We start from the raw sequence: 14,200 nt of genomic DNA, 5'->3' as shown, positions 1-14,200 counted from the left end.
TATTTGGAATATTTTAGGCAACTTGATATTAATATTATCAAATTGAAATGTTGCCAAAAATTAGAAGAAATCGACGAAAATTTAAAGAACATTGCATATCAATATTTTTTTATATTCCAAAAAATTTTTTAAGATTATAAAAAATTGAATTATTGAAATTTTACGAGCTGTTGTGAGTTTCGGGGCTCTAAAATAATTAACTAATAATCCGCCATTGAAACTAAATTTCTATTCTCTCGTTAGATGGCATTGATAAAACGCAGAGTCATCATGTAGATAATCATGCAGATAATATTTGTAATTAGATAGTGTGTTATAATATTGATGCCTACCTCTTACAATTAACAAAATTTCTGAAAATAATTCAATAAATAATAATGCCACAATAATTTTTTATTCTTTCTTTTTTTACAATTAATTCTCAAATATTAAAATACTGAAACTGATTGCAGTTGTGTGAATAAATTGTGATATGACGAGGTATATTATAAATAAATTGTTATATATATGACAACTTATTAGAATACTGCAGTTTTGCGGTTGAAATCTGTTGCAGTTCGATAATATTAATCGCTATATAATACGCTAGATTATGTAACTTTTTTTAGAACATATTTAAATATATAAAAATTAAACAAAATTATGCATGTTGCGAAATCTTATTGATTTAAATAGCAACGCCTCCAATTTAATTACAGTAATATGAACATCAATAATTATCATTCTAAAGAAATTAATTTCATATATAAATTTAGGATCTTTATCTATATATTTACAAAATTAACGCATAATTATAACTTATTACAATTACGATTATAATTATAAACTTCACAAAACTAGAAATTCCACGAATATTTTCCTCGAATAAACACACATTAGTGTTGTATTTTATCCTGAATTGTCTGTTGCGACTAATTGCGTTCGATCTTCAAATTTTAAATAATATGCCTTAACATTAATAACATTAATAAATGAAGTAAATTGCTTTTCTGATAGCGGGATCATACATAAATATTCGATGTCGTCACAAATATTTAGGCGCCCGCTGCTGGCAGTGAATTATTTGGCGTGATCAGAGAAACTCGGACCATTCCATCGTTACTCTTCGAATTTTCGAATTGCGCGCCTTTACGTACCGTTATAATCGGCGCTGCGGTCGACGCGATAGTGCTCGCTGGTTTTGAAACTCGTTCAATTTTCGCGGCGCGCTTGCGACTCGTTAGATCTACGCGATTCTGCGTTGCTTCATTTGTCACGATCCGGGCGTCGATCTTTCGCGAAAAGATCTCGTGGCGATTGTCGGCGATCGTACGCACTCGTAGCCGCCGTCGACGTGTTCTGTTCGCGATCGCGTTAACGTTCTCGTCATCCCTGATCGTGGTGCTATTCGACGTTACGATCGGAATCGTCTCGTTCGAACGACGACCTTCGCTGTTGTCCGCGGACGCGAGTGAATCCGTGCAATTTGGCGGCGATTCTCCGTGTAGATACGTGATCGGCCAGTGCCTGCCGTAATCGGGATCGTATCGATAATCAGGACGATCGTGGCGATCGTCGCTTCCGATCATCGGCCGAATCGGCCGTGGACTCGGGAGGTAGGGATGATATTTCTCGCTGCAAGGACGCCATTGATCCTCCGACGATCCCACGTAGCACCTATGATTGATTTATTTCATAACATAATTTTTTTTCTTGTTTACAGAAACGCACAAGGAGGAAGGAGGAAGTACGGGACAGGAGAAAGTTACCATAAGCACGGAATATGCCGGGATCAGTGAGTTTTGTTGATATTACTATTGTTAAATCATATTTATAGAGAGACGAATAATAGCAATATTTGAATAATTGCATGCGAGAAAAATTGCTATAAAATTTTTGAAAAACTTCTCGTTTTATCGCATCTCTGAAATAAATATCGCGAACTCGAGATTGAAAAAATAATAAAAAAAAAAAAATTAAAGTATAAAACGCCGAAATAATATTATATTCTGGAAATAATACATATTTGGACGGTTTTCTGCAAAAAGGGATAAATCCAAACACAAATACAATTCAAAAAATAATAAACAATGATTTATATAAATTCAAAATTTTCCATTAATTTTATGCCCATTATTTCTGGAGCTTGTGAGCTGTATTTTATCTTTTGTGCAGATGATTTTTAGATAGTTAATAAAACAAAATGTTGCAAAATCTTGATTTAATTTTTTTTCTAGGTTGACTCTTTTCTGTAGAAAGCCGTTCATTTATAATAATATATACCATGGATATTGGTATCCTTGCGAGAAGCCGCAATGATGAGTCGGTGCACAACAATAGTCCCAGTTGCCGTAGTCGCTTCCTTCTGGCTCACAGGTCCAGAATCCGGCGATTTTATTTTTTTCGCACTTTGTACCCTTCTTGCACGGATAGCCGTTTACCGTGTAATGGCGGAAAGTCGAAAATTCGTTCGCTAATTCGGAAGGAAATGATCAAATCAAACCTTGTGCAGGACTTTATAAATAATAATATTTTTAGTTGTTTATATACTTACGATAAAGAGATCCGAATATACCGGGACGAATACCGTATCCAAACTTGTCACCGTATCCATCGCCAGGACGATGATGCGGTTTGATAGGATCGGGCCTATCAGGATCGAACGGTCTCGAGCCGTGATAATTCCCTGGTTTAAAATAAGGTCTCGGATCCGGATATATATCGTCAGGTCTCACACTCGGATAACCGGCTCCTTGATTAAAATCGGGTCGCGCGGCTCCCGGAAGTAGCGGTCTTAAAGGACTCTGTCCGCCAAACACATGATCGTTGTCGATGGAATAACCGGTAATCACGCAATAAGGATCGAGATCCTTCCATGCGTATAGAACGTGATTGTTATCGTAGATGTAATCCAGACCTGGTCGCAAGTCTCTTATAGGTACGTCACTAAGCAAACAATTCTCTTCTGTGCCGTGCGTAGTGAGCCTAAAAATCGAAAAAAATTAATTAAAAAAAAAAAGTTAACTGGCATTATTCATATTTCCGAGATTTTTTATAATAATAAGATATATCGTCCTTAATTATTAATTTTATTTAATCGCGATTTAAAATTTTATTTAATTTCAATTTTATTATAATGCTAATTATATATGATAATTATATATACATTTTAGAGATATTAATCAATTAAATGAGAAACAGCATTCAAAAGCTTATTTGATATACACTTACTTGTAGCTATAAGACATGCAGGGAATAGAATCAGTTTCTCTCATCCTCGAACATTTCTGTCGACAGTCTTGTTCCGAATTTACGTACGTTGCCAGAAGCACTGCGTAAGGTGTCAATTTGCATGGCTTGGTATATCCGGAATAACAAACTGCAAAAGATTTATTTATCAAAATTTAAGACAAAGAGTTATATATTTTTTAAATTATACAAATGTTATTTTAATTATATAATTAAATTGTATAATTATATTAATATTTTAATTACATAATTTAATTGTATAATTATATTAAAATACTTTTTATAATCAACTGATAAGTATCGATACTTCTCGCATGGTATACCTTCATCTGTACCTTGCGGGGATTGCTTGTTATTGAATTGCCTTGTATTAAAAAAGGGGACTGCATACGGTTCGCATCCCCTGCCAAAACTCCCTTTTTCGTACAACTCTGTGCCATCCATATCCGGCATATGGGCAGGATTGATATCCTGCGATGGCCAATCACTTAGATAACAATTAATTGGAATATCGGATCGATCTTGCTCTAATCCGTATCTGAAATATTTCACAATACAAATTTGAGGAGATGGCGCGCTATAATATATGTATAAATAAATTACTTCATTATTTTTCGCTTCTATCGATTTTTGCGTGAAAAATTATTATTCGAATAACGCGAAGCTTACTTGAACGCGAAACTTCTGCACGTGAAGTCTTGCGCTAACGTGCACACCGCCTGACACTCTCCTAGATTGTTGACTATTATCGATTTTCTAACAACATCCGCCGGCATTCCGAATCCGCTTCTGACTCGCCAAAAACATTCTAGAAAAGTTTCATAAAAAAACAAACTCCTCGTGTGATTGTGTGCGTATCGCGAATCCTATTGAATAAAACACGCGAGAGAGAGACGACTTATAGTTGCCTGTCGATTTTAGTTGTTATCGGAAACACAAAGCGGAACGCGTAACGTATGGCAGTAACGCAATCGGGGCAGTAGTGCAACACTCGGGACATAATAAATTGCATTATCTGAAAGCCAGCTTTATTCATCATCTAATCAAAATTTAGGAAATGAAAAAAAAAATACATATTGCGAATTATATTTTTATATCCAATTGCATTTAGATAAAAATTAATTAATAGTGAAATTTTTTGTCAAAATTAAATCGTATGTACACATATATGTATACCATCCGGAGGATGTGGACTCGATTCTCTTCTCGTGCCGCAGATTCTTGAATTGGCAATCATAGCGTAAATATCGTAATCACGATCCGGTTCGAGGTCGACGTAAAAATTCAGATCTTTGTACGAAACGTCGCTAAGAAGACAATTGTCTGTAGGGTCCGTGGGTGCAACATTGTACCTATTCAATTGACACATTAGTAATTAATTAATATATAATATTAAATTAATTAATATATTGACATTAAATTTTATTAATATTAAATTTTATAAATATAATTCAAGACAATTATATACAATTTTTTTATTATTAAAATTATTAAAATGTACCTGTAACTAAAGCTCATGCAGATGTAACTCTTCTCGTTAATGCACAGACTCTCGCATTGATCTAAATTCGGCGTCAGATAAGTCTTGCGAACGACACCTTTGCTAAGTTTGAATCCCGCACCGGCTCGGACGGAGCACTCCTCGGTCTTTCCGGTACCGCCGTAAAGCGGATCCTGATTCGCCGGTATGTAATTATCGCCGTAACCGAATGCACCGCCATAATTATAAAAATCGCCGTAAAAGTGATCGTTCTCGTAAGGATGGGGCGGCGGCGGCGGCGGCGGTGATTTTGGCTGCGGTGATTTCGGATGGTACTTGGATACGTCGAACTTTCCCACGTAATTCGTGTCGTAGCCGTAAGAGCCGCCGTAAACCGTACTGTAAGTACCCCAGTCGCGAGTCGGATCCTTTCGATAGTCCGGCAAGTACGGTGCGATTTCGTTTGTACCTACATTACGAATACACACACGCGATATATTTTCTTTGCAACGAGATGACAGTCTCTTCAGGTTTATATCTAGAATTTAGACGCTTGAAATATTACCTATGTCGTGAGTGGGTCCATGATCGATTCGTCTATTCGGATACCGCGTCCACGGTGGTTTTCCGTAAGCTGGTCGTCTAGATGGATATCGACCGCCATAGCCGATTGAATCTTCCCATTTCGTTCCTGAATATTCAGTATGACCTTGATAATTTCTCCGATCAAACGTATCGTCGTACTGTCCGTCGTGGTGAGGATGCCCGTAGATTGTCGGCGGCCGTCGATGACCTCCGTAATCGAACGGTCGCGGAATCTCGTTTGATGGACGTCGATCGAAATCCAAGGGTCGCGGCACTTCCTCTAGGGGGTGTCGATCCGGAGCGTAGGGTCTTGCGTTAGATTCGTGAAAGTTAAAAATGAGATTAATTTTTTTTTAACGGTGTATAAAAAAGCACGTGTTAACGAGTAATTACATAAGCGAATGCGAATGAATGTATCAACAATTGTATTTTTTTTTTTAAATTAAAGACGCTTGTATTGTTTGTATTTTAAATTAAAGATGCTTGTATTGTTGACATTGATACCAATATAAGATCATTTTATCGACATGTAAATTTTTAATTGTGGCCATACCTTGTATCTGGCCTTTGATTAGAAGAACCGGAAGGTGGACCGTAGGGTTGACTAGGTCTAGATGGTTGATTCCAATAGGATGGTCGTGTCGCGGGTGCGTTCGCCACGCAGTTTGGATCTTTCTCGTAATAATCACATTGAGGATCCGATATGAAATCTCGGTGAAAGTCCATGCGAGAATAAGGTACCGATGTCATCTCGCACATCCCTCTCGTCCCGTGTCCCATGCGTCTTTTTGCACAAAATTGTAATAATTTAACAAACAGATTTCATTAATGGAATCATTTATTATTATCGGTTATAATGATATTTTTGGATGTGTGTTAATTGAGTGCTGGAAAAAAGAACTTTTCCGACGCTCATGCGTGATAGTTCCTCTCAACGGAGAAGCGTGTCACAGATTGTAGCGCGATCAAATTGTGCGTGATGCAATCGTACGATGGGTCATGCATATGTACGTATTGTATTTCGCGTGTACATTTGATGACAAGTAGCCCACACACACACACATATATATATATATATATATATATATATATATATATATATATGTACGCACATATATAAAAATAATATCAAATCGTTGAGACTCAAGCGTGAATAATTATTGTTGACTGTTATGCAGATTATTTTTGTTTATCTTGCGATAGGAATTTATTGAGATATGTATATCTAATTAAAAATCGTAAAAAATTAAAATTCGTCGGGGAAATTCTATCAGAAAATAAGTTATTCCGGAAAATTACATAATTTTCCATTGAAATATATTTTTTTTAATAATAAAAAATCTATTTATAATAAAAATCATATATACGAATTATACATATAAATTAATTCTTTTAAATTCTTATAAATACACAGAGGAGACTTAAAAAATTACCTATAATTAAAACCCTCGCAAATGAAAAACTTCTCATAGTCGCAGGCGCGATGGCAATCTTCGATATTTTCGCACTCGATGGCGCGTCTGACATGAAGTTCCAAGCTCTTTTTACCGGACAGCAGTCTTCTGTAGCATGCTGTATAGTAAAAGGAAATTTCAATGCACTTTCTACATGTAATAATTTTTTTTTCCGCGGAACTTACGCGAGCACTCATCCTCCACTATAACGATCGGATCCGAAGTGGATCGTCGAATGATTACGGCTAACACGAAAGTCCACAACCATCGTCGTCGTGTCGACATGATTCTATTCGCGTTCGATCGACGAGTCGCTTTACCAAAATAAATATACCATCCGTGATCGGCGAGAGAGGCGACGCGGCGTTTTCTCAGCGCTTCGAATTTTCCTTCGAACCGCGATTTATTCCAGCGATATACGACGAATCGCGACAAGGCGGAGCCATTTTGTTATCTCCCGAGAAAATGTTCGTCTTCGAATTTACGCTTCCCGAATCTCGTGCTCCGTTCGCGCGAAAAATGCCGCGAACTGAAAATCGCGCAAAAAGTAACGGAGAAATTACAGGCTCGCATCGTTTTATAGAAAAGTGAACGTTTCCGCGAGAATAGTGGGAGGAACTGTGTATGTGCGCTCACACGTCGGGGGAGGGATTTCAGCGCGTTACATGATCATTAATGATTCCGCTTACTATTATTTTTCTTTCCTCATGGACACGCGAGCGTTTCATTCTTTTGCCGAGCGGCGTCATTCGGTACTTTGCGTACGATTAAGTGGAACTGATTCACTCGACGTCATTTGAATCGCTTTTTAGTAATTGCAGGATGTAAATCTTTAATTGAGACATGACTCTGCAAGTGTATATATATATATATATATATATATACCTTTATAACGATACTTGATCCACTCTTTGTTCACATCATTATTATTCCTTGAATTTAACTGATACTTATTTGATTTATAATTTAAAGGAACTGTCATACATACACAATATATATATTTTATATTAAAATTGTTTAATACATTCTACTGATTTTTTGACATTTCTTTTCTCAAGCAAGCTATATAAGAAATTATTATTTGATATGTAAGATCTCTGTTCAGAAACCAAGTGCCGGAAACCATTTGCATTTTTCTGTCGTTAAAAGAACTTTTATGCCAAGAAATAACAAAGAGAAGTGACATCATTTTAGAAGGGATATATTGTCCTTCAAGATTCGCCAGGGTCACAATTATCTCAATTATTTCAGCCAGCCTAGCTGTTAATGTAGCATTATAACTTTAGTAAAGTCGTATACTTCCGCGATGTAGTCAGCTAAATATAATTACTGCGACCGTTATATAGAATTTTGGTGTTGTCCGGAAAAAAAATTTAAAAATAAAACTTTATAATTTGTATCGCAATCGGCGGCGCATCCGATCGATTACGACAATTCCTGATCAAAGTGACGGACAGGTTACGCGCAATTTGAAGTCCAGGCAGGAATAAAAGGGACTGTCGAAAGTAAAAGCGTCTTAGGCTCGTAGATCACGCGAACCGGACGTCGGGCGTTCTGTAACGTCTCGACATTTATTTTTTTTTTTCTTGTGTAATTTGTCATTTCTGTTCCGCGATGGCATAATCGCGAAAAGTCATTGAGTTTCTTTTAGATGATCATTGTTCGGGCAACAAATTTTGCACAAGAAAAAACAGCTGATATTTAGATGTTAGACAGTTAGATTTTTTTTTTTAATTAGTTTTCATTAAAAAAAATACATTAAGTTTTTATTTTATTATCTAATTTTCGTGGAGAGGATATCGCGTTTATTCGGTTACGCTGCTGTTAGAAAGATACGCGAAAACTAAGCGATAAGAGCGATGGCTAACGCCGGAAGTCAACGGATGCAACGAGCTAATTCGCATACGGTTTAAAATCTGTGTCAATGCCGTTCGCATTTGTCAATCAGCAATTCACAGATGAACGTGGCTCGATAAACAGTGCCGACTGATTGCGGCGACCAAGTAATTGTGTCGCAGGGTAACAAACTGAACGATCAATCCATATTTCCACTGTATGATAGAACTTTTCGAATTTTATCGTCTATTAACTTGGGTTTCAATGAAATATCAAGATGATATAATAAAGAGTTTAACAAAAAAGACATGAGAACGAATTATTTTCTCTAATTTTTTTAACGCTATATATAAGTCTGGATTTCAAATTATAACTTTGAAAAATTCGCAGTTAAAAGCAATAATTATATTAATAAATATTAAATATTATATAATTATTTAAAATTATTTAATGATATTATAAATGCAAGAAATTTTAATGTGTATATTTTGTCATATTATTAACTACGATGTGTACGTGATGTGTTAAAAGAATTGAATTTCAAAATTAAATATATTATTAGTATTTTTAGCTTTAAAAAGGTATTTTTCGTGTTTATTATAGTTAATAAAATATTTATAGGATCTTTTGCGAATTAGAGCATTAAACGAATTGAAAGTGGAATTTTAATATAAATGTCAAAATAAAAAAATGTTTGGCTTTTTTGCAAAAGTTTATATGTACATGCAAAAATTTATGTATACAATTTGAATTCGTCTATTTTGACATTAGATTCAGCGATCTGAAAAAAAATCTTTCAATTTAAATAAATATAATTAAAAATTATTTGTCTTCATGAAAAATATTGCAAAAAGTGATTAATCTTGTTTTTGTGTTTAAAAAATGTTATTTTTTGTTGGACTATTTTATCAATTTGTTGAAAACACATCTAGAATATTTGCAAAATCATTGCGTAAAAATAATTAAGGAAACCGGACACAATAATTTGATTCTGATAATGTTACATTTACGACTTAAGGTGTGAAAATCTTAAATACATAGCAACTCTATGTTCAAAGAGAAAATTAATTAAATAACGAAACGCGAATGTCGTACCTTTTAATGTCAATGTTTTACGTAAGAGGGTAATGATCAACTCGCGGAACGCGGTGCTAGCACATTTAATGCAATCGTATGATTGCCGCGTAGAAAAAAAAATGAGGTTGCGCCTCACATATGCATCATACGCGAAGTAAGCGCGGCGACAACCGGCCGAAGATATGTGCCTCCGCTCTTTCTTCGTATACGCCTCGTTAAAGACGGAGATTCGCGTTTCCGTTTCTCGAGGTGCTAGAGAAAATTGCACCTAAAGCTTACACATTACACGCGCAGATTAATTCGAATGGAATTTGTAAAAGGGAACAGAAATGCGGCAGGAAAATTTATCTTAGAATAATAGAAAAATAGATTATATTCGCAGAATCGAATTACTCACATTTATCGGTGATCCTTGCACCAAAGCCGCGAAATATCAACGATGGATTCCGGATGTCAAAAGTGTCCTCGAATCTTCCAGTTGAAATTTTTGCCTCATCAATTCCGACATTGTAGGAATTAGCGACACTCGGGCGGAATATTTTATTGATGTCATAATTTCCCGTGACTAACTCGTTCAATCGTGTGATAGTCCCGTGATCTTTATGCATATCATTAAAAAATCCTTGATTCTGATGCCGATGATTTGTAAATGTGTTTCGATCTTTCGTCGGAACGTGATCGATCCAGAATTTGAAGTCTGCCGGAGATTTGCTCTTTGATGTTTCGTCGTGGACGAAGATGGGTCTTGAAAAAACCTCGAAGAGTTCGTTGCGAACAGTGTGGGGTTTATATGAACGAAGATCGTTGTCCGAGTTTGATTCAAAATTTAGATGATTGATATCGGCGAAATGATTTCGAAAGAACGGTCGACCAAAATCCGGGCGATCGTAATTCGAATCGGAATGAATTTGTTGACCGAACGTCGATTTTCGACTCGGATATATCGAGAGATCGTTATCAATCTCTACGTTGCTGCCGAAAGAATCGCTGGCTGGAGGTATCGGATTTCTGTTTCTCAGAATATCGGAGATCCGCCGGCCCTTGTCATCGAAAAAACGCACGTATCCTTGCTGATACGAAGGATCATTGGCAACGCTATGCATCGTGTTTCCCATGACCCTTCAGATCACACAAAATTATGTCGTAATAATTATATTAGTCAAAAACTCTATAGCTTTTTGTAAAAGTAAATAAAAATCAAAAAAATCTAAAGCTAGATTAAATTAGGATGCTCGATCAAGCTATTCATTTTAAAGAGTTTTTTTTTGAAATATGAATGTATGAATGTATATTTTGACAATCTTTTGACAAGAGAACTTATTGCATATTTTAGAATGTAAACATTTCCCTTTTATTTCCGGCAGAAATATCTCGCGACTGATAAGGGCAAACAATAGAAATGCTAATGGCGGGATTGTTTTCGGCTTGAAATTAATAATCGAATAATTGTACCTTGAAGATGACAGGATACTTGGTATTGTCGGATCCGAAAGGCCGCTACCGAATATCATGGTCGACTTTGTCTCGTTTCCTCTTTCCCGTCCCATATCGCCGCTTTTTATCTTGTAAAGTCGATCTGGTTCGCAATGTAACGAGCGTTGACTTCTCACATAGACGTCGTAATCGGCGTGAGTTTGCAGTTCTTCGGGTTTCGGTATTTTTCTGCTCAGGGCACACGTCCCGTTACCTTTGATACCGATCCTGTATATCAATAGAAAAATATTTTCAGAGAGTGTTAATATATATTATAAATTATATATATTTTAATATATATAATTTTATATTTATTATATTATATTATAATATTATTATTATATTATATTTTATATATAATTTTAATATATATAATTTAAAAGTTTATATATATTATAAATTATAATTTATATAATTCTATTTTTATAATATTTAGTTTATTATATTTTAATTTTTCTCTTATTGTGATTAGACTTCTCTGTGGTTATACGGTTTGCATTTATCGTGTACCCGAAAGCAAACGCGTTACAGGAATTCCTTCTCTTCGAACATTCGTCCTCGCATTCCGAAATGCTGTCAACCGCGACGCTGGAGAAGATGTCCATGTCCGGTAATTTAAATCCGATAGCCACTCTTGTATAGCAATCTGAATTATGTAATTATCACGTTTACTCATCGTATTTCGTGTATGCTGCGATCAATCGTTGGCACTCACCATTTGCAATGATTACAAGTTGATTATCAATTGTGAGACCGCTGGAGTGCGATACTTGAGAGGATCGCAGGAAACAAATAATGAAAACGAGAAATCCCCGCTGATGTTCCATTGCTGATAAGAGAGAGAGATTCTTCGCGCTTTAAGAATATTCACTCCATTTCATTTCACATGATGCCTATATTGTATAATTTCCTGCTTCCACGTTTAGTTTTGATAAAAACTTGTTCTCACTAATTGTTCTCGCGCGTGTTATTGTGACATAATCGTCTTTATTTACTCTTGGTTAGTGATATTTATGTTTCACTTAATCTTGACTTATATTCTCGGCTTCTTCTCTCTTAATTAAAATGCTTTAATTATTACTTTCTAACCATTGTCTCCTTCTATCCGCGATGAATTCGGTTCATTCACACGAGACGTCCCTGAAAAAATCTTTTTAATACTAGATAAACGCGCACGATTAGCGAACGTGTGAATGTCAACAATTCTTCCCAATCGTGTAAATAAATAAATTCAAGAAAAATCGTAAAAACTCGATACACACGTCATGTCATCGCACAAACAATAATCTTTATCACAGGAAAGATTCTTCTACTTTATCACTGCAAGACATCCTTCGCTCACTACCTTGATCGATACTTCCCACCGATTTGCAAACGACCCTGTCATTTAGCGGTCGCTTCCGGCGGTATTAACTAGTGTCTATTTAATCACGCCGGACCGAGCGTCTAATTAGCGTATCGTCCTTGCCGCGGTTCATTATATTTTCACGATCCTCTCTGTGCCGTACCTTTTACGATTGGCTCACAACTGAGAGCATCGTGTAACTGTATCATTGTCTTATACAGCGGAGAGCCGGGAGTTATGATCGCCTCTTCTGCTTCCTCCGCTCTTGTGTGGTTGCCGCTCTTTTTCTTCGTCCTCTTCTCCTACTCGCACCTTCGTGTGACGCTTGCACGCTCAAAGGAGCTCGTGCTCGCTCACAGGATCAGCGCGCACGCGAATCTCTCTCCTCTTTTTTTTCCCCCCTCGCTTTGCAGTTTCGCGCCTGCATTTAATTAACACACCGACGAACGGAGTAGATCGTGATGCTTGTAATATTGCGAAACTGAATTGTGTACCCTCCTCGTGCTCGCTTACATAGATCATTCGCGATATCATATACGAATTCAGTTGGAGAAAGAAAAACTTGTTGCAACGTCTTATTATTCTCATCAGGGGATTTGTAAACGTCATTGCCAATGATGAAATCAATAGTCGTGAATTTGTATACTTATCTAATGGCTATCGCGAGGATTTATCATTTTAAATATTTGACATAAAAATGCTCAAAAATATATAAATTCTTACATAGAGTCATTTTTTAACGCGAAAGGAACAACATTTACAAATCTTTTTTCTACAATTTTTATCCGCTCTCTTTGATTTTATGTACGACTAATTTTATTTTAAAAAATGCGTTGTCTCGTTCAGCGAAAAAAAGTCCCCGACTATCCCATTGGAAAAAGCGCGATCGTTAAGAAGAAGAAAGTGAAAATGCAATCTGTTGCAACGATGAGATGGAATTCTTCCTGTTTGGCAAAGCGCGAAATTCAAGTTATCTCGTTCGTGTACGCGTGTCAAGGACCTGGAAAACAATTTTCTCGCATCGCGAGCGTGTCGAAAAGGGCGTGTAAAATCTCAACACGCCGGTTTCCTTTGCGTTAAACGATCGAGATGTAGTTTTGCAATGAAAATTGCAATTGGCCAATGGTCGGATGCCGCTTTACAGCCTATTGTCTTTAAACGATAATAAAATTTCATTACGCTCGCGCACGCACGATATGCTAATCAATCCGCTATTGAAGAACAGAAGTGCCGTTTGATTTCTCGAGCTAATCGCTCGAGCGCTTTTACTCGCCCGTATAATCGCATCTTCACGATTACACCTATCTCGTAATTATATTTCAGGAATCAACAGCTCTAGGCTATTAACGGTTCTTGCGTCTGCGAATCTTTCCGGTTCAGATTTAGCTGGATATATGTGCGTGTGTAGTGTTGATTTAAGGAATAATTGATAACGAATAATTGATTAAATTTACTGTTCGATTACAACTACTCGCAATAGCGTAACGCGATATCTCTTTTCCATAAAATAATATTTTGATTACATTTTTTTAGACTTCCCAATTCTTTTTTTTTTTTTTTTTTTTTTTTTCTTGTCAGCGCGGATGATCTTCTATTCGATCATTGGATTCTCTCGTGAACTTGGAATTCTTTTATCTCTTTCATGTCGCATAGTTCGAATTATGCTAGTGAGAACATGCGAGTTTCGAAGTTCCTTGACTCTCGCACACGCGGGCGACCCTG

At 36.3% G+C, this 14,200-nt stretch overlaps 2 protein-coding genes across 3 annotated transcripts in view; one reads left to right on the top strand and one right to left on the bottom strand.

The window, feature by feature from the left end:
• Positions 1-426: 426 nt before the first annotated feature.
• Positions 427-12,645, bottom strand: LOC126857421 (uncharacterized). Of its 2 annotated transcripts, none has more exons than XM_050606822.1 (15): positions 11,849-12,645; positions 11,644-11,779; positions 11,113-11,361; positions 10,058-10,779; positions 6,727-6,865; positions 5,847-6,077; positions 5,274-5,602; positions 4,730-5,177; positions 4,405-4,580; positions 3,898-4,036; positions 3,552-3,766; positions 3,211-3,358; positions 2,534-2,964; positions 2,263-2,452; positions 427-1,656 (listed from the first exon to the last, which is right to left on the bottom strand). In XM_050606822.1, exons 1-15 carry the CDS (start codon positions 11,958-11,960, stop codon positions 1,035-1,037), a joined length of 4,287 nt encoding a protein of 1,428 aa, XP_050462779.1. In that variant the 5' UTR covers positions 11,961-12,645; the 3' UTR covers positions 427-1,034. The 2 variants fall into 2 exon arrangements, with proteins under 2 accessions (XP_050462779.1, XP_050462780.1); XM_050606823.1 differs by having other exon boundaries at positions 3,564-3,766.
• LOC126857469 (zinc finger CCCH domain-containing protein 13-like) overlaps positions 1,452-14,200 on the top strand; it is a 268,457-nt gene continuing 255,708 nt past the window's right edge. Inside the window, exons 1-2 of the mRNA XM_050606924.1 lie at positions 1,452-1,595; positions 1,703-1,774. Of these exons, the coding sequence (XP_050462881.1) occupies positions 1,763-1,774 (12 nt within the window). The 5' untranslated portion in view covers positions 1,452-1,595; positions 1,703-1,762. The remainder of the gene's footprint in view (positions 1,596-1,702; positions 1,775-14,200) is intronic.

This window comes from Cataglyphis hispanica, chromosome 21, assembly GCF_021464435.1.
Source record: "Cataglyphis hispanica isolate Lineage 1 chromosome 21, ULB_Chis1_1.0, whole genome shotgun sequence".
In the NCBI taxonomy this organism is placed as follows: Eukaryota; Metazoa; Arthropoda; class Insecta; order Hymenoptera; family Formicidae; genus Cataglyphis; species Cataglyphis hispanica.
Note: the sequence above shows the minus strand (reverse complement) of the source record. Positions and strands in the feature narration are given on the sequence as shown.